This window comes from Myotis yumanensis, unplaced genomic scaffold, assembly GCF_028538775.1.
Source record: "Myotis yumanensis isolate MYYU_CA2020_CCGP unplaced genomic scaffold, mMyoYum1.0.hap1 SCAF_2, whole genome shotgun sequence".
Classification (NCBI taxonomy): Eukaryota; Metazoa; Chordata; class Mammalia; order Chiroptera; family Vespertilionidae; genus Myotis; species Myotis yumanensis.
Window position 1 is genome coordinate 79,267,206 of NW_027223753.1, and position 21,542 is coordinate 79,288,747.

At 41.3% G+C, this 21,542-nt stretch overlaps 1 protein-coding gene across 1 annotated transcript in view; it reads right to left on the reverse strand.

Moving 5' to 3' along the window:
• Positions 1 to 21,542, reverse strand: part of CAP2 (cyclase associated actin cytoskeleton regulatory protein 2) — a 141,190-nt gene that overhangs the window by 16,580 nt on the left and 103,068 nt on the right. Inside the window, exon 8 of the mRNA XM_070405687.1 lies at positions 64 to 253. Within this exon, the coding sequence (XP_070261788.1) occupies positions 64 to 253 (190 nt within the window). The remainder of the gene's footprint in view (positions 1 to 63; positions 254 to 21,542) is intronic.

The following is a 21,542-nucleotide window of genomic DNA, read 5'->3' on the forward strand; positions in this document are numbered from 1 at the left end:
GGCTCTAGGGGATCTGTGTGCCTCCAGGGAAACAGCTCCAAGGTGAGAGCTGATATTTCTCACCTTTCGTAATGGCCTCCCCTTGGTTCAGTTGTGCAAATAAAGCTGAGCGTGAAGGGGAGGACTGCTCTTTGCTGCCTTCATTCTCAAAAAGTGGAGGTGGCCCGGGAGGAGGCGGAGGAGGCGGGGGTGGAGGAAGGCCAGGCCCAGGGGAGAGGGCAGACAACGTGGCTGCGGCTGAGGCCACTGGACCCTGTGGGAGAGAGCAGATGGAAAGCACTGTGTTGAAACTGATGTCCTTTCCCAGCACTGGGATTTTGTTAATGTCACTTACAACCAATGTTGCCAATGAGGAATTGGGGTGCAAGACTCACAAAGGGCACCCCAGAGGTGCGCTTGTACATCATGGGTCTGTTTGGGACGACCTGGGACCCAGAGAGGGTTCACCTTGAGAACATGGAGCATGACTCAGCTGTCCAGACCTGTCAGTAGAAACTCCACACCCTGGATTCACGCTGCTAACTCAGAGGCAAACAAAGCCATACTCACAAATTCATGTCCAAAGTTCAGAGTATGAAGGAAACGGAGCCTTTTGCCAATGGAGAAGCATAAGAAAAAAGTGGTCCAACTCGTAAGAGGATTCCCTTTTTTGGGACACTGGGAATTGCCACCACCAAAGAGCGAGAGAATGTTGAAAAGTATTCAGTGAGTATTAGATGTTTTTGAACCTTCTTGTGCAACTGAAGAAAGAGATACTGAAATCCTTTCTCTGGAACTCATTTTTCTAGTATTATTCCTCACACTGATCCCCCAAGCAAGGACCACGTGTGACCTGGATGCTGTCGTGCCTGAAGGTGGCCAGGGACCAGGACCCACCTGAGGATTTGGCTCCTCTAATGCTGAGGTTTAACGAGCCAACTAAATGCTGCGATATCTATGCTTAGTCTTACTTTCTTTGCTATGTGAAGTGCAACCCTTGTTGTAACTAATTGAAATGGCAGTAAAAGGTGATAGACAATAGAGGGATTTGTTTTATCACTTCGAGAGGATTGCGGCTTGAAACTGGTAGGAGAGAAACACATACACAATAAAGCTGTCTTACATACCATTTTACTTTTAAATTCTGAAGAAGAACACTGTATTCCTAGGATAAGGAATATTTTTTCCCAATGGTCACACAGTTCTTGAGACTGACCAATTTTTTTTGGATGAAAAAAAGTAAGAAATTTAAAAAGAGTGATGGAAACATGGCTTTATCTCAATTGTTTTCAATACCAAATGCAATATGTGAAACATTACATAGTGCTAAATATTAACAAAGGTAGCATATCCTTATTTTCCTAAACAACTCACTATTACAAGGGGTCAATGTCAAGTTTTTAATCTGTGGGTTTTTTAGTTAAAAAACAAACAACAGCCGAAACCGGTTTGGCTCAGTGGATAGAGCGTCGACCTGCGGACTGAAAGGTCCCAGGTTCAATTCCGGTTGGGGGCATGTACCTGGGTTGCAGGCACATCCCCAGTGGGAGATGTGCAGGAGGCAGCTGATCGATGTTTCTCTCTCATCGATGTTTCTAACTCTCTATCTCTCTCCCTTCCTCTCTGTAAAAAATCAATAAAATATATTAATAAAAAAAACAAACAAAAAAAGCAACAAAAAACCCCACATGATTTTCAAAGTGTTTACATGGTCCCTATTATGTGTAGAATTACCTTGAAATAAAAATTCTCTTAGTAAAAATTGCCAGTTACAAAAATAGTCATGGGGATGTAAAATAGAGCAGAGGGAATGTAGTCAGTAATGCTGTTATAACTATGCCAGATGGATATTAGATATACCAGAGTGATCACTTGGTAAGGCATATAGATGTCTAATCCCTCTGCTGTACACCTGAAACGAATATAATATGGTATGTCAACTATGATTGAAAAATACATGTACAAAAAGATTCTTCTCTATTCATAATGCAGATCTTAAAAACCGAGCAGGCTGGAGATCTCACCTCCTGAAGGAATAATATGTGATGGGTTTTGTTTCTAAGGAAAACCAGCCTGACTCCATCAGGATTTTCGGGTCAAGCAGAAAGTGATCACACAGTTCTTGAGACTGACCTTTAAAAAAAAAAAAGGTATCTTAAATGTTTCTATTGTGTTACTGAGGTGAAATGTGAGACTTTGCTCTGAATCATAAAGAGCATAAAAGATAAGCTTTGCGCATCAAACAATATCCCAGCCCTCAGCTCCAGACACTGAGTATTGCTTTTACTCATAAGCACATAATAACTCAAGTAGTCAGTGAAAGGACAGCCCTTTCTCCCCCGTCTGAAACCAGGCAGCTTTACAGCTCTCCTATTTGTGGAAAGGAGAGACGACGCTGGCTTCTAAATCGCAGTGATTTACATGGCCCCCTGGCTCTCAGAATTCAGAGCCGCTCTCCACGAGCCATAAAAGGACACTGAAACCAATAAGCCACATATTCAACTTTTTGGAACTTTGATACGTTCAGATGGCCGACCCAGGAACACTAAACAAAGGATTTACTGCAACAAATGTTGCATATAAAAGCCAAAAAATAAGAGAACTCAGGACCAGCTGAAACTCTGCCTTCGGCTTATCCTTTGTGCGTTCGGGCTCATGCCAGGATCAGCCGCAGGGAGAGCACAAAACTAGGCTCTGGTTTCCAAGGGGACTTTGTAATTAGCATTCCGGGGCTTTGCTGTGTACAGTGCACTTGAAAGCAAACTCATTAGATATTCCCTTAACAGGAGCTCTGTGGGCCGCCCCTGGCAGCGCGGTGGCTTCTTTCTCTTCTCCTCCTCCTGTAGGGCATCACAGCACGCGATACCACAGCCTTCTGCGCATGTGCCTACCCATGAGTGACAGCCACATCCACTGGAATCACACCCAACGTTAAGTCTTCAGACGTTCCAATAAAAACAGAGGGGAGATGGGCAGGGAAGGGAAGGCAGCCAAACATTCTGGAAAGTCTAGTATGGGTCAGGCACTAATTGTTTCCATTCATTTAACATATATTCAATGTTCATTATAGGACAGGCATTTGCCAGTCTCGATGCCAAACTTGTCTGAACCTTAGCATCATCTGGGAATCTCTGAGAAATTCCAAAACCCGGGCCATGTTGCAGAAACACTCTCCGGGGAGGTGGGACACAGGCATCGGGTTTTTTGAAGCTCTCTAGGCCAGTGGTCGGCAAACTCATTAGTCAACAGAGCCAAATATCAACAGTACAACGATTGAAATTTCTTTTGAGAGCCAAATTTTTTAAACTTAAACTATACAGGTAGGTACATTCAACTTTAAATTCACGGTTTTCGTCTTCCATTTTTCTTTGCTTCTTCTTTGTAACCATCTCAAACAGGGCACCTAAAAAATGTTTCGTTTTATAATAATAAAGTCACCAACACAAAAGAATTATAATTCTTAAATTGATGACAAAAATACCTGTAGGATTTGCAGCTGGTTGGAAAAATACAGGTAACTTTATGCTTCGAGTAGGTACTTTTGTCACCCGCACGCGATTTGCGGACGCGACTAGCACTAACCACTGCACAATGAGACTGCTGACTGACTGGCTCACTCAACTCATGCATGAATCGTGTGTGCCTCCCCCGCGCTGCGTATTCAGCGGCCCGCTGCCTCTCCCGTAGCCTGACCGACCGACACCCCCCACTTCTTCTAACGCCACTTCTTCAAAATAGACTCCCCCAGACCGAAAACCGACTTCTGCGCATGGGCCATGAAGTTTCAATCGCACTGTACCTGTGCGCCCGCACGTGGTATTTTGTGGAAGAGCCACACTCAAGGGGCCAAAGAGCCACATGTGGCTCATGAGCCGCGGTTTGCCGACTACTGCTCTGGGCGATTCCAATGTGCTGACAGGTTTGGGAAAACCATTCTATGTGCTGAGATTGATTATAGTCATCACAACAGTATTACCAGAACTGTATTGAAATCCTTTCTTTCCAGAAAATAAAGCAGGAAATCAGAAAGGCTGACCCAATATTAAACGGCCAGAAAGTGGCAGATGCATAACTCAAGCACATACCTGCTTGATTCTAAAACCTTCTTCAGGATCGGTGGTTGCCTGAGGTGGGGGTGCAGGGGAAATGGGTGAAGGGTGTCAAAGGTACAAACTTTCAGTTATAAAATAAGTAAGTCCTGGGGATGTGACTATAGTTAATAACTCTGTATTGTATAGTTGAAAGTTGCTAAGAGAGTACATTTTAAAAGTTCTTATCACTAGAAAAAATTGTAATTACATGTTGGATGGATGCTAACTAGACTTATTGTGGTGATTGTTTTGCAATATATACAAATTTCAAATCATGTTGTACACCTAAAACGAATATAATGTTATATGCTAATTATAGCTCAAAAATTATTTACAAATTAAAGCCTTCTTCAGGGAAATCTTTTATACCATATTCAGACTTTTAAAAAAACGAGTCACTAGTCAAATGAAAGAACCAGAGGTATGGGCTACCTGAAGACATACCAGGTATGTAGTGTTGCTCATGGGCCTCTTGGAGTTGGTGTGAAACTGGCTTCATTTTTATCTCCACTACAGCTCGCTCTATCCCTCTATCGCCTAAGCAGCTGACCAGCGCCTACAGCCACCCTGGAACCAGGCTTCATCCTCTGAGGACATAAGAAGTCTTGGGTATTGTCCTAGCTGGTTTGGCTCAGTGGATAGAAAGCCTGCCTGTGGACGGAAGGGTCCTGGGTTTGATCTGGTCAAGGGAACATGCCCAGGTTGTGGGCTCGATCCCCAGTAGGGGGTGTGCAGGAGGCAACTTATCAATGATTCTCTCTCATCATTGATGTTTCTATCTCTTTCTCCCTCTCCCTTCCTCTCTGAAATCAATAATAAAAAAAAAACAAAACCCAAAAGGAAGTCTTAGGTGTTGACACTGGTACCTCAGCATCAAGTCACCGTTGATGCTGGTTTGCTGTGACCCTGTGCTCTGGATCTGGAAACTGGTCTCCTGCCTTCCCCATTTTTCCCGAGTACCCACAGGTTCCAGTAATGGGATCTTGCAACTAAACCTTGGTTCCCTGCCTATTGCTCAAGCTGTTCTGGGATGGAGACCTAATTCCCCTGCTGGGGATAGCTGTGACGTAAGGGCATTGCCTCTCACTGTGGTTTCCTCTTAGAGAGAAACTCTCATGGCAGAGCTAACGCCCCAGGTTGACTAGACTGAACAGGAAGCAGTGGCTCAGATCAGGGCCTGCAGCCTCAGTTGCCTGTTGAGGGTCCACTGCTGCTCATCCTCAGTGAGATGGAGGCCCCGTGGGAAGCAGAGTTAAGCGGGAAAGGCGCACTGGGAGAGGCAGGCTTGGCACGGCTCACACTCCGTTAGGTCTGTGTAGGGATATTAGAAGGATCACTTCAGAAGGGCAGATTGTCTGGAGGTGCTGAGACCAGGGCTCCAGGAACCTGAGAGAGTCCTGGGAGAGTCACAGGGCAACATCTCATTAGCCTGCAGAGTGCATTAATTTCTCAGGACAGAGGCCACGGTACGGGTCAGATTTCCCATGCAGAATAAAACTAAGACATTAAAAAGATGCTGTTTACTTATAAATTACCCAAATATTTCTGGTCCTTCTAAAAGAACCCCTTTCTTAATAAAAAATTCTTTCCTGGTATGTTTTACCCTGACAATTACTTTAATGGTATTTCTATGGCGTAGAATTATACATCTAAAAGCTCAGGACCTACAGGATTGTGATAGCCTGGGACTGGCACAGGTCACGTGGATTGGAAAGGAAAGGGGAGGGACCTGGAGGGAGACTCAACCTTGGTTCAGCAGCCGGGACTCCCTCCGCCCCCAAATGCTTTTAAAGACACGACTTCATTAGGTTGATGAAATGAGTCTCGAGTACCTTAGAGCCCCAGACTAAAAAAAAAAAAAATGGAAAAAACAACATTTTATTCAAGTCATGTTAATAATGGCTTACAACCTAAAAAAAGAAAAGCAGCACATTTCTGATTCTAAGTGACCATATTCAGGGGACAAAAGTTCACTCATGTTGCAAGAACACAGCACAAAATCTAAAAATGCTGCTTTTGAAAGCTCTATTAAGATTAATTTTGAGAGCAGATGTTTGATTATATACTTTTTTTTGGAGGGGGCACAAAAGACTTCAAAAAATGTCTGCAAATGTCTTTCTCTAAATTAATTTCAACTGTCCCGGGAACAGCTGCGTCCTCTGATGTTAAATATACGAACTATAACTACCAGATAATGAAACCATTGTACGTGACATGTGGAAAGCTTGCCTTTTTTTGCTTTATACAAATACATTATATAAAAATTATATATATTACATGTAATGTATTTATGTACCAATGTGCATCGACTTTTTCATTAAATGTCACTTGAAATAATTACTGATTTTATTACCTTATAATTTAGATTTTATTCTGAAAGGGAAAGTACTTCTAGTTCTTAAATGAAATCTCCACATTGTTTTTCTGTTGGCAATTACACATGTACTTAACAACCCATTTCTATCCCCAACGACAGACACCATTGCATTAGTTACCCAGCTAATTTGGGTGCAGTCTAGCTTTGGATCTAAATAATCTACAAAAAGGACTCCAATTTTCCATTTTGTTGAGTTTGTACAAAGCAGAATATCGGTACTTTTAGACAGAGGTTTTATGTCTTTGTGACAAAATTAAGCAAAATGTGAAACACTGCTGCTTAAGTAAAAACACACACACACACACACACACACACACACAACTATCAGCTACAGAGAGAAGTTTCCCACCTAAGATTTTCTGCTTAATAATTAAATTGGAGATTTTCAACTTTCACACTTCAAATTCTAAGATTTTTTCAAACCCAACAAATTAGGGCATCAGATGATTTGGTCTAAATAGACTCTAACTCAGTAGTCGGCAAACTCATTATTCAACAGAGCCAAATATCAACAGATTGAAATTTCTTTTGAGAGCCAAATTTTTTAAACTTAAACTATATAGGTAGGTACATTGTTATTAACTTAATTAGGGTACTCCTAAGGCTTAGGAAGAGCCACGCTCAAGAGGCCAAAGAGCCGCAGTTTGCCAACCATAGCTCTAACTCTTTAATAGATGGGTTGAAAAGTGAATTAGAATAAGTTGGGCTCATTTGTCAGTTCATCCAACAAATTTACCGAGGTCTATCTTGCAAGGACCTGGGATATGATGAAGAAGGAGGCATGCATCCTATTTGTTAAGAAGCTTATAACCCAGTGGGAGTGTGAAGTATATAAATAAGTTAACTGCAGATGCAGCTGGACATGTGCCATGTGTCACATGAGCCAAGGACACTGGGGGCACACCGGAGGGTGTGGCCATCTCTCCTCAGGAGAGTGGGCCCAGGACAGGCTGCTGTGGCCACACCATCCAGTGCTTTGTAGAGAACAGAAGTTCTACGAGAGACACTGAGGGGTTGGTTCTCAGCATGGGAGAGACGTAGATCTAAATAACATTAATCTCCAACTCTGAGAAGAGGTCAGGCAACCTATATATTGGCCTATGCTTTTACAATTTTTTGAAAAAGCAGAGAACAAGAAAATAAAAATAACACGTGACAGTGTCTTGGAACTAGTGGATTGTGTTTCTTATCACCGAGCTTTTATTGATGTTTTTTTCTATAAAATGAGCTTAGTGATAGTAATGTTTTGAGCCACCTGTCTTTAAATATTTGTGGAGAGCACAGATAAAACTGCAAAATAAAGCAGCTGACATGTGGTGGTGCTGTTTTTGGGTTTTACCACTCCTGCCCCCATCCTTTCCTCATGTCCAGCTTCCCCCCACCCCCCCCCCCCCCGCCCCGCCCAACACACACACAGCTGTCTTCTGTTTCTTGGTTATATTCTCTCTTTAGCTGTCCACCCTGAAGCCATCCTGGCCCGCTAATCACCTGGTATCAGTGACAGTTGACATGTGCCCACTTACAGACTTTAAAGCAGTTTAAAAATCTCCAAACCATTTTAATCACAGATACACTTACATTACCATGCTAAAACTACAGGAATTCACAATGTTTTATAACCGCTCATTTTTTTCAAATGCTGTTTTATTGATTTTACCAAAGAAAATGAATCTCAAATGGTTCTGTGTAATATGAGAAAAATAAGAGGATGATTAACTTCTCATATACCAAAATAGGAGGGAGGGCTTAAAGCAGTGGTTCTCAACCTTCTGACCCTTTCAATACAGTTCCTCATGTTGTGGTGACCCCCAACCATAAAATTATTTTCGTTGCTACTTCATAACTGTAATGTTGCTACTGTTAGGAATCATAATGTAAATATCTGATATGCAGGATGGTCTTAGGTGACCCCTGTGAAAGGGTCGTTCGACCGCCAAAGGGGTTGCGACCCACAGGTTGAGAACCGCTGGCTTACAGGCAAGAACTATCAGTTTCAGAACCCAAAACTAACTTTCTATATACATAAATCAGAAAGTTTGCATAACAGCAAGAAATGCTTTGCAAATTCGTGATTTGGGGTTTGTTTATGGTTTCGATGTCAAAACAAGTTGCTTTCTATTTTCTGAAAGATATAGTTTGATCAAGAACTGAGTCAAATTGATACATTTCCAAATTTGTAAATTTCTGTATTTGCAAATTTTACATTCATATTGATATCACACTTAAAAAATATATTTTCATTGATTTCAGAGAGGAAGGGAGTGGGAGAGAGAGATAGAAACATCAATGATGAGTGAGAATCATTGATTGGCTGCCTCCTGCATGCCCCCCACTGGGGATTGAACCCGCAACCCAGGCATGTGTTTTTGACCGGAATCGAACCTGGGACCCTTCCATCTGCAGGCTGACGCTCTATCTACTGAGCCAAACCAGCTAGGTCTGGATATCACACTGTTACTGGAAAACAACTATAATCAAGGAAAAAAGATTAATGGATGATCATCCTGTACAACATAAAGTATAAGCCAAAGTGAATTTATGACTTTAGTTTCTATTCTCTTATTTTTATCACTTCCTATAATTTTGAGACTTCTTCTGCCAATGAAAACAAAGTTTCTGTGGGCCTTTCCAAGGAAACAGAATTGTTAAAAATACAACAATAAAATGCTGTATTATATTTTAAGCATGGGTTTATTAATATTTTTTAAAAAGTCCACTTAGGGAATATTTCCCATTTCATCTGTGGCAACAGAACACCACTCCCAACGATACGTCCATGCAGTCCAATAAAAAGATGGTCCCACAATCTGAAGGAAACGTGGGATCACTTTTCTTCAGAGGCAAGACTCCAAACACCCTTATAGAAGTAAAGAGGGAGGTAAGGAAGACTCCAAATCTCATGACTTCATCAATGACTTCCAGTCGCCTCACTCTTCTAGTGGTCCCCACCCTCCCATGATCTCTGTAAGCCATGTTTTTGATGACCTGGAGGGATGTGAGCTATGGCAGTAGATGAAAAAAGAACAAGAAAAAAATCCCTTCAGAGAAGGAAAAATACTCTTAGGTTGGAAACCGTCTGGGAATAATGTACACAGTCTATAATAGTTTGTGGAAACTGGTAACTTTGTTTTTATGTTCGTTGTTCTTCTAATTGATGTATTGAATGTGGCCCTTCATAAAACATAGGTGGTGATTTCTGTTTAACGAAAAGTAGAAATGTGTGATGAAAGCTGACCACGCCCTCAGAGCAGAGTCCAGAAGAATATATTGAACACTTTCTAATTTGCTTAAGCCATCCAGCTATTTTGCATAAATTGTCTTGATGAGTAGTTCCAATTATTAGTTTGGCCTTGCTTTGCTCCTGCTATCAGAACTAAATCTGGAATTTCCAGATCGTCTTTTCTTCTTGTCTGCCAGCATTGGCAGCTTGAAAATAAAATTTCTCATAAAATAAAAGGAAAGATAAAATTAATTTTCCATGGGAAAATATTCCAGAGTTAAAGATAGCAGAGTATACTCACCAAAGAGACAAACCACAGAGAGCCAACAGTTATATGAAGACCCAGAGCGACTGACATGTGGCTTGAATTATCTGGACAATTACTTTATTTGGACAGAAAGGCCTAGGTCCGAACTTCATTGAATTAAAGTTTTCGATTTTCTTTCAGATTTTAGGGTCATAAAGAAACTCTTGTATTATTCAAATTATCCATACTTGGTAGATGGCAGAGATGGGGGTGAGGAGGCAAAATAATAGCTGTTATAAAGTTGATTTACATTTGGCTCTGTTTTCTATCTTATTTTTTTAGGAAAAAATAAAAGCACCAATATCTGCTGAGCATTACAGTTAAGGCATACTAACACAGTAACTTTTGTCTCGATTTCAGTTCCAAAAACTACAGGAAAGGTTAATTGGCGCTTACTGGTGGGTCTGGGAAAAGGTCTGTTATTAGCCTAGCTTGCATCAAGGGTGCAACCTGGAACAACACACTATGGTCTGGCCTTGACTCTGTGTTATATTAAGAATTTGTTTTAACTTCAGAACACAATCTGCACCTTTCCCTTATTCCTTCTCAAGAAAATCTTTTTGCTTAATCTAATATTACATGCATTTCCCGAGTTTATACCAACTGGGAATAGGGGGCATGCAGGTGGCAGGTGCAGGGGAGGCACTGGTAACCAATATGCCCTTATAATAAAATACATTGCTCATTTCTATTACCATCATTTGGTACAAGGAAAAATATGACTTATATGGCTTTTGAGCAACGGACACAATCTGTATAGGTAATGGAATAATACTATGAAAATTCCACTTTGAAGAACTGTGATTACAAACTAACAAGTTCAGTTTAGCAAATGTGTTTGGACTTGGTGTGTGTTTAAGGCCCTGGGCCAGCCACTGCTGCAGATCCCAGCGGAACGGGAGAAGGACTCTTCTTTCAATGAGCTCCAGCCTTGGGGCGAGGAGACTTCTGTGCTCCCCGACTACGGGCACTTGGCTGTAGGCCTTTGTATCTTTGCTCAGCTGGGCTGTGCCTTTGTTTGGAAGGCTCTTCTTCAATTTACTATCAGGAAAATTCTTAAATATCCTTCAAGATTCAGCTCACAGTTCTCTTCTTTTGTAGGTTTTCTGGGGCTCTCCTAAGAGAAAACGTCCTGTATCTCTATTACAAGGAACACCTGCATTTGTCTGTGAATTCAGGTTTGTCATCCTAGCCTGGGCTCTGAAGAGCCACTCATTATTCATATTTTTTGTTTTGTTTTGTTAACCCTCACCTGAGGATATTTTTTCCATTGATTTTTTTAGAGATAGTGGGAGGGCAAGAGACAGAAAGAGAGAAACATCGATGTGCGAGGGACCATCCATTGGTTGCCTCCCACATTGACCCGGACCAGAGCCAGGTATCGAGCCTGCAACCGAGGTACATGCCCTTGACCGGAATCGAACCTGAGAGACCCTTCAGTCCAAGGGTTGATGCTCTATCCACTGAGTAAAACTCTTCTAATGCCACCAGCAATGTGGCCCAGTGCCTGAAACAGGCTAGGTGCCTCATAAATATTTGCTGAAGTGAATAAGGAACTGCTTTGTAAGGTAGAAAGTGCTAAGCATCATGCAAAAAACACAGACTTTATTGCTTTAATTTTTTCATTGATTCTTTTTGAGAGAGAGAGAGAGAGAGAGAGAGAGAGAGAAATTTGTTGTTCTACCTATTTCTGCATTCATTGGTTGATTCTTGTATGTGCCCCCTGACTGGGGATGGAACTGGAAACCTTGGTGTATGGGGATAATGTCGAGATAATGCTCTAACCAACTAAGTTACCTGGCCAGGGCAAGAAATACAGATTTTAGGAAGTGTTGCAGAGGTTCTGTGGAGGGAAAGGGTAACTTCCAGCTTGGGGACAGGCAGAAATCAGAGCAGCTTCTTGAAGAGCAGACCTTTTGAAATAGACTGTGCAGGATGAATGGATCAGATTTGATACAAGGAAGCAAGAGAAAGGGGATTCCAACAGCGGGGACACAAGTACTGTCATTACAACACATACATGCAACTGGATTGTTAGCAAGCACACGGGAACGCACAGATCCACATTGTTACTGTCTTTCCACGCATTACCTTTGATGTGACACACCTGCTAATGAAACGGTCACTACTCAAAACATTCTTTTAGAGACGCCTTCAGCCCTGTGTACCAAAACATGCCCACCAAAAAACCACTCTGGCCTTCATACTTTGCTTCTTTTGACTAAAAAGAATATTATTCAGATGAATTTCTCTCTAAACAGGGTCTCAATGGTTTGTGGCCATTTGAAAAGATAAAATTCACCTTTAAAGAAGGAAGATTTGCTACCACTGAGCATCCTAAAAAGGATGAGCCGGCCAGAGGCTTTCTGTCAAGGCCCTTTCTCACTGGGGAGGGACAAGGAGATGGAGAAAGCCATGCAGCTATGAAGGTGATTACTGGAAGGCCCGGTCTCAGGAAATCATGGTGGAGGGGGGGTCCTGGAGGTGTGGAGGCTAAGAGGTTGAACCCCAAGGCATGGCACCTTATTAGTGAATAAGAAGCTGGGGTGCCCACTGAGTCACTCAGGGTGTCCTTCACTCCAGGGACCCCAGCCCTCCTCTGGGAAGCAGCTCAGCATGCACCCCTAAATCACCGCCTCCTGATTTTCCCGAGAGGGGCTGGGGGAGAGACTGGGAAACGGGGCACCCCAGTTACACACCGCCTTCAACATTACACATTAAAGAATTTTATATAAGCTCACCTGAATTAAAATAGTCCTGAGGTGAGGGTTTAAATGAATCAGGGCCATATATTAACTTGCTGGCCCTCAGGTTTAGAGAGTTCAAGTTCTTGGTTATGAAAAAGTTCTGGCAAATCAAATAATCTTGATCATTAAGGCAGGCAGTTTTAAAAGCCACTACTGTTTTGATTTAGGGAGAGAAAGATTAAAACACTCTAAAAAACATGTGTTCTAATCAACTAACAAAACTAACAATAAAACTCAAAGGTATTTATGAGACAATAAAAATAGTTCTAACTATAAAAAGTTTACGGCTTTATAGTACAGATAATTCTAAACTATTGTGTATAAAATTATGGATATTCATTTTAACCTACACTTATTCTAGTGAAGACATGGCGCAGGTAGAAATAAAATCATCCCCAAACTTCAAAAGACAGACTTTGAAGTTATAGGCAGTAATCTATCAAATCAGACAGCTGGTCAGTAAATAACCAAGAGGTCATTACGTAAAACCTTACTCCTTAATTCCACAAACCTGCATCTACCTCTAACGCTCCAGAAACTGCTTTCTAAAGGCCACTGATAAGATAGACGGGGCAGCCTTTCCCAATCTTACTGCCCCTGCCTGGCCCGGTGATGGTGGCAACCAGCCTCGCTTTCTTAGAGTCCGGGGCCCTGGACTCCAGTTGTCTTGTCTCCGTGACGGATTCACACCATTCTCTAAATAATGGAGTCGCCCAAGCTTTTATTCTCCACAGTATTCTCTTTTTTCTCTGTTCTCATCTATTTAACTATCATCTCTAGGTCCTCCCCACACGCCTTCAGTGATTTTTAAAAATTGGTTGCCTCCTGCATGTATCCCGACTAGGATTGAACCCACCTGACTAGGAATCAAACCCGGGACCTTTCGGTGTACAGAACGACGCTCTAACCAACTGAGCCATACTGGCCAGGGTCCCCTTCAGTGATTTTCATACCTGCATTTCACCTGCTTACTACACCTATTCATCTCCATGGATGTCGCATCTGCACCCCAAAAACAACATGGTGAAAGCTTGTGAATATTTTTCATGCTCCTCTACTAACCCCTCCTGTTGATTTCCCTATTTTCATTAATGTTATTATGGTTCTCCTAGACTTCCAGATTGGAAACTGTGTGTTTAGAGTTAATATCTCTCTTCACCTCTCTCTCTGGCTCTTCCCTTTGTCCTCCAATTCGGGGTCCACTCCATCTCTTTCTTTGCATTTGCACTGTCACACTCAAGGTCACATACTACCACACCTCCCCTGGCCATCCACTCGTCTCCTAACATGTACCAGAGCCTTTAATCTCTCCCGGTTCCAGCCTTGCACATCTCCGACATCATTACTTACAGTGTAAGTTTCTGAAACAAGACCTAGTGTGAAGAAAAGAACCCTGCACATCACATAGGCACATCTTCTTAGGAACAGAGAAGGATTTCGTCATTTGGCCCCGGTTTGCCTGTCTGACCTCACCACTTGCCTCATTCAACTCTGCGAAACGACCAGCTTTTCTCTCAAAGCACTTTGTTCACGTCCTATGTGCGTGTGCCGAATTCTCTGCGAAGAACTGCCCTTTCCTTTACTGCCTGGCTCAGGAACACCTGCTCGTCCTTCAAGACCCAAATCAAATGTCTTGCCCGCACAGGAGCCTGATTAGCCAGGTTTATTTCCAACATAGCCCTGTATTGTTGTTATTCATTTTTGCTTCATAATTAAAATCTGCTATTTGATGGCAAAAACTGAAGCATAAATATAATGCCTAATGTATGCTCTGTACATGGTAGGTAGCAATAAATAGTTATGAAATAAATGAATGAGTAAAAATTAATGATATCCCTTGAGTCTCCCTTAAGTTGGACTCCTTTGGTCTAACTTAAACATGAGAGCAGTGCTTTCCAAACTTTTTTTTTAAAAATAAATTTTATTGATTTTTTACAGAAAGGAGGGAGAGGGATAGAGAGTTAGAAATATTGATGAGAGAGAAACATTGATCCGCTGCCTCCTGCACACCCCCTACTGGGGGATGTGCCCGCAGCCAAGGTACATGCCCTTGACCGGAATCGAACCTGGGACCCTTCAGTCCGCAGGCCGACACTCTATCCACTGAGCCAAACTGGTTAGGGCACTTTTCAAACTTTAATGTGCATATAAAGCCCCTGACAAGTCTCATTAAGAGGCAGGTTCTGATTCACAAGTCTGGGCTGGGGCCTGGGATTCTGCATTTCTAACAAGTTCCCAGGTTGCTGCAGGCTCAGGGACCACACTGCACTGCAGGATTGGGTGTCCCCCCCCATATTTTCCTGGCCTATGATACTCATCATGCTTTGTGCTCCCTCTAGCATGCTACTCATCCCATTATCATGTTGTATGGTTTATATATTCATCTAGAATGGGAGTTTCAGTGGACAGGAGCTGTGTCTACTGAGTCATAGATCCCTCTTTGTATTCTCAGAATCTGAGGCATGGTAGGTGCGTCAGCAATGCTTAATTAGTAGTCTCTTTCTGGCTGAACTCACCACCATTTCCAATCTAATTCCATTATCTGTGCATTGGAGCTTATTTGTTAGTCAATGACCCTCCCAACTCCTTCTGGTCTCTTCCGTAAGAGAAGAAAGGGAGCTAAAAACCCAAGAGCAATGGAGCTGACTGAATGCAGCTGTGGTCAGGTAGACTGGAGAGAGTCAGTCTCTGTAGCCACTGAGATCAGTGGGCTTGTGATCCAGACAACTGGCACACCATCCAGGCTTCATCCACTCACTATGATTAATAAATCCCAGGCATAGGTTTGGGACAACTTTAAAATATGGTGTGTAAAAAGCTTGTATCATATGTAAGTAAATGTGCACTCTGCCAAAAAATAGCAAAAATTATTACATTTTTTTTCTTGAAAAAATGCATAAAATAATTCTGTTTAAAGCCTAAATGAAAATTTAGATATAAGAGATTGAGTTTTTGCTTGTAAAATCAAGAAGAAGCCAGAGAGGACAGATGACTTGAAAATTTAAAGACATACATATTTAATGACATGCTAGAGCATCTACATTATTTATAATAGTCAGGGTACCCTCTGGCTGAATTTTAATTTGATCACAAGCAAACTGTTAACTTTTTGCTTTGTAAATGGACATTTGTTCTTTATGTTGAGAAACAGGCTGAAAATAAATATGTACCTGGAAGAAAAGGAGTGATTTCAAAGTCTCTTGCTTTGTGATAAATAAAACCCCACCTTGTAAAATATTATAACCATTTCCAATGATATGCATTTTCTGGAGGTTCAGGGGAGGTTAGGATGGATGACAATTGGTATATAGGATAGATTTTTTAAAAAATCACCTTATTAGCAGAGGGAATTCCATCACCATTATATACTACTTTATACACATTCATCAATGTGTAGTTTTATCCTGCTTTACAAATAATCATATCATAGTTGTTTTCAAAGCAAAAGTAATTCAGACAGACATGTAAAAGGACAAAAATCCGTTAAGTTTAACATCAGAAAGTGAAGAAAACAACCGCATGTTATCCTATTTGTGTGAACTTCTTTTCATGACCTTTTTTCTGGCCAGATCCTCACAGAACAGAGTAACAGCTGGAAAGTTGATCTGGGCAATTCATAGAAAGATCAGTTATTTCGGTAATTACAAGTGTAAAGATTAGGCCTTCGTGGTTCAGCGTTAGTTATCTGATTTGTAGGAACTGCCAAAAGATATTACAAATCTGACCTACTGCCCAGGAAAATAATGAACAGTATTGGGTTCCTGCCAAAAGATCAATTTATTCCACAAAGTGCATTTGAGACTAGTGCGTATGAGGAAACTATGTAAATTAATATGGAGAAGAGTTCCCGATCACTAAACTACCCCCAAACTGCAAGAAGTTTCTGGTGTGGAGTCCTAGTCCACGGCCATGTTGCAGAAAAGAGAAGATTCCATTTGCCACAGTGAATGTGAGGAGAAATTCCAGACGCATTACTTCACAGCTGCTTCTTCCCCCAGCGCACCCCCACCCGCGCCAGCACACTTGTGCACACAGGGACCCCCCTGCCAATCACTGTCCTGAAAAACTGCTGGCCGCAAAGTTTTCATTTCACCCTGACAACTGAAGGCAGGAACAGTTGTCTGACACAGCTGCAGTCCGGACGCAAAGGTTAGGAGGTGGGAGCAGGCAAATACAGTTCCAGTGCTAACTCGGGGATGATCTTTCTCAGAGCATGTACCCTTGGAAACAGGCTCAGACTCAGCAGCAGGCATGCAGTCATCTGGTCACTCAAACCCACAGAGCGCAAATCTCAAAATCCAATTTGAAAGAAGAAAACCTGTTACTCAAAATACTTAACATTTATATTTAAATTAAAAAATATAATTAAAAATATTTTTAATAGTTTTTTTTTTTACCCCAAATCTAAGAAGGGAACAAAAATATGAGGAAATAGGTTTCTATGTATATGTCTTAAAACTTGTCAGAAGATTTTGTACATATAATGTTATCTCTGGATCAACATTTTCTTACCATAGTCATTTCTCACTTTTAATATCTGGCCAAAACTTTATCATACTGCTCTTCTGTTAAAGAAATGAAGTAGATGCTCTGCTTTATAATGATTACCATTTTGAATAGAATTTTCCAGGATCATGACATGTGCTCAATAAGTAATAGCTGTCATTTTTTATTATGGCAACCCATGCTGCCTATACATGCTCCAAGGGTCATTTACATTTTGCACAAATATAACATTTTTTGTTTTATAACATGTTTTTCAAAATGTGGAATATGACCCATCAGTCGGTCATGAATTTAGTGAATCTCAGCCAGAATTTTATAAAAAATGAAATAAAACGTAAAGGAAAATATCTGAATGCATATCATGTGCTAAGAAAAAGTATTGTTTTATGAAACTTATTTTAGTGTTGTGGGTACAGTGTGTGTGTGTGTGTGTGTGTGTGTAAAATGTATTTCTTACTATGGGTTGCCTTGAAAAAAGTTTGAAAGTCATTGTTACAAGGCATATATTTCTAATGAACATAATGAAAAGATAAGTATTCACTCTAGATAGAACAAAGCAAAACAATTACATTTATTTATCTATAATTAATAATAAATTGTTTTAAAAAATATTTATTGTTTCCCTAGCTGGCTGGGCTCAGTGGATAGAGCATCAGCCTGCGGACCTAAGGGTCCCGGGTTCGATTCTGGTCAAGGGTACATGCCTGAGTTGTGGGCTCAATCCCCAGTAGGGGGTGTGCAGGAAGCAACCAATCAATGATTCTCTCTCATCATTGATGTTTCTATCTCTCTCTCCCTTCCTCTCTGAAATCAATTAAAAAATATTTTAAAAAATCTTTATTGTTGAGAGTATTACAGATGTCCCCTCTTTTACCCCCCCATTACCCCGCTCCATCTGGTTTCTGCCCCACCTCAGGCCTTCATCATCCTATTGTCTGTGTCCATAGGTAATGCATATATGCATATAAAATCTTTGGTTAATCTCTTCCTGCCCCTCACCCCCTGAGATTTGTCAGTCTGTTCCATGTTTCCATGCCTCTGATTCTACTTTATTCACCAGTTTATTTTGTTCATTGCATTTCTGTTCCTTTATTTTGATTTTTAGATTCAATTGTTGGTAGATATGTATTTATTGCCATTCTCCTCCTCCTCCTCCTCCTCCTTCTCCTCCTCTTTCTTTCTCTTCCTCTTCCTCTTCCTCTTCTTAAACAATACACTTCAACATTTAATGTAATACTGGTTTGGTGGTGATGAGCTTCTTTAGCTTTTTCTTATCTGATCTTCAATTCTAAATGAGTGTTTGCTAGTTAGAGTAATCTTGGTTTTATTTCTTGCCATTCCCTTCTGGCCTGCAAAGTTTCTGTTGAGAAATCAGCTGACAGTCATATGGGTACTCCCTTGTAGGTAACTAACTGCCTTTCTATTCATGCTTTTAAGATTCTCTCTTTGTCTTTAACCCTTGGCATTTTAATTATGATGTGTCTTGGTGTGGGCCTCTTTGGGTTCCTCTTCTTTGGGACTCTCTGTCCTTCCTGAATTTGTAAGTCTATTTCTTTGACCAGGTAGGGGAAGTTTTCTGTCATTATTTCTTCAAATAGGTTTTCAATATCTTGCTCTCTCTCTTCTCCTTCTGGCACCCCCATAATGCGAATGTTAGTATGCTTGAAGTTGTCCCAGAGGCTCCTTACACTATCATCATAAATTTTTTTATTCTTTTTTCTTTTTGTTCTTCTGATTGGGTGATTTTTGCTTCCTCATATTCCAAATCATCGATTTGATTTTTTGAATCCTCTACTCTACTGTTATTATTTATTTCAGTTAGTGTATGCTTAATTTCTGTCTGGTCCTTTTTCATGTATTTGAAATTCTCACTAAGATCCTTGAAAGTTTCAGTAAGTCCCTTGATACTCTCATTAATTCCCTTGAAGCTCTCATTAAGTCCCTTGGAGCTTTCATTAAGATCCTTGAGTAACCTTAAAACCATTGTTTTGAACTCTGTATCCAGTAGTTTGCTTGCTTCCATTTCTTTCATTTGTGACACGTTTCTTTGTATCACCTTTTGGCTCCTTCCCTGTGTTTGTTTCTATGTATTAGGTAGAGCTGTTATGGCTCCTGGAATTGGTATTAGGTGTCCTGTATTGCCCAATGGCTCAGTCTCCCCAGCCAGCTGAGCTGGGAACTCTAGGTAGGCCCCTGTGTGGACTGTGTGCACAGTCTTATAGTTAAGCCTTGATTGCTGTTGGTGTCACTGGGAGGAAATGACCCCCAGACCAATTGGCCTTGAGGACCAGCTGTGTCTACAATGGAAGAGCTGCTGTGCAGGAGGCACTCCTATGCAGCAGGACTTGCTTCAGTGGGGCTTTGGTGCTCACTGAGTCTTCCCTTTGAGTGTGTCACTTGTGGATGTATAGAGTTGTAATCTGGTATGGTCTAAAGCTTACCATTGGGTGCACTGGCTATGAAGCCTCCCAGGAGGTACAAACTCAGACACTGCCTTTATGAGATCTGCAGGTGGCTGCTACTTGTTTTGGGCTTGAAAGTGCCTAGACAAGGCCCAGCTGTGAAGCAAGGCAAGCTGCTGCTAATGCCAGGTCTTGGGCCTTTTGTTGATAGGTTTGGGGCACGATGACACCAGCTGCTGCTTATTTGAGAGATTTTAGCAAAGTCTGAAGCCTGAGCCAGGATAGGCCATTCATATAGGAAAGCAGTTGCAAACAGCTTAGGTGGGGCTACATATTGGATTGGATGGGGTCTCAGGGAATCACCAGGGTGGAACAAACAGTGTGGGCCATGTTTATGGAAACTCAGATATGGCTGTCACTCAGCTCTGCAACAGGAGAAGTCTCAGCACAGGAACAATGACCCCTAGGAGCACCCCTGTCTGGAAGAAAGACACCCCAAGTTTCTGACCTGATGCCAGACAGTCCAGTTCCTCCCCATATGTCCCTGGATTCTCCCAAAGTCACCACTCAGCACTAGAGTTCAGAGGAAATGAGACCATATAAGTTTGTGTGTGGGCCCTTTAAGAGGAACACCTAGGACTCCAGCAGCCTCTATGTTACTCAGCCACAATCCCCACTGGTTTTTATAGCCTAAAGTTAGGAGGACTTCTCTTTACAGCTCTTGAACCCTGGGCTGGGGGTCTGGTGTGCAGCTGGGACCCCCTGCTTCTCACAGGAGGCCTTGGAGATATACCTCCCAATTAAAAAGATGCCACATGTGGGTGTTGGACCAGCCCGTTCTGCACCTCTGCTCTTTCTACCAGGGTCAATATGCTTTCTTCTTTACTTCTCTAGTTGTAGGACTTCCATTCAGCCAGCTTTCAGATGGTTCTGAATGATGGTTGTTCAGTATTTTAATTCTAATTTTGATGTGGTTGTGGGAGGCAGTGAGTACAGGCATTTACCTATGCTGCCATCTTGGTTCCAATCCCAATCAATTCTTTTTTCACATTTAAAACAAAATTACTCAGCTCTGCATATTGCATTAAAGGTATTCAAGCCATTTAAAATTAAATTTCTATTCATTTTCCATGGGCACCATTAGAGAATTAACATTTGTTTGTTCACATGATTATTTTCAATAAATTGCTGCTTATTCCTGTTTCATTTATCTACCATGAAATAATGAGATATCCAAAGACCATTGATGTTTAGTTTGTTATTCTCTCATGATGACCTATCTTCATGGCAAACTTGTGACAATTTTCCTTGATGACAAATTATAAAACAGCATCTCATTGGAAATGTATGAAAAATAATTCCACCTACACATTTCCACACACACCCTTCAAATATTTATGAACTCTTCTTTCAGAATTCATAACATTGTGAGCAAAAGAAAAACAATCAGCTCAATTATTGTTTCTCACACTATACATTTCAGTTTATGGAGAAAATAGGCAAAGTAGAAAATAAAAAGAAGTGTCAGTCTTTAGGGGTCAATGTTAACATTTGTACAAGCATTGGGGAACAAATGCATAAGTCCCACACTCCCTTGAAAAATCACAAACTCTGCCTTCCTATTAAGCCTAATCTACTAGCATCAATATTTAGAATGAGGTTAGGTCAGTGGTCGGCAAACTCTTTAGTCAACAGAGCCAAATATCAACAGTACAATGATTGAAATTTCTTTTGAGAGCCAAATTTTTAAAATTTAAACTATATAGGTAGGTATATTGTTATTAACTTAATTAGGGTACTCCTAAGGCTTAGGAAGAGCCACACTCAAGGGGTCAAGGAGCCGCATGTGGCTCGCGAGCCGCAGTTTGCCGACCACGGGGTTAGGTGATACAGTACGGCTATCAGGAAAGTGT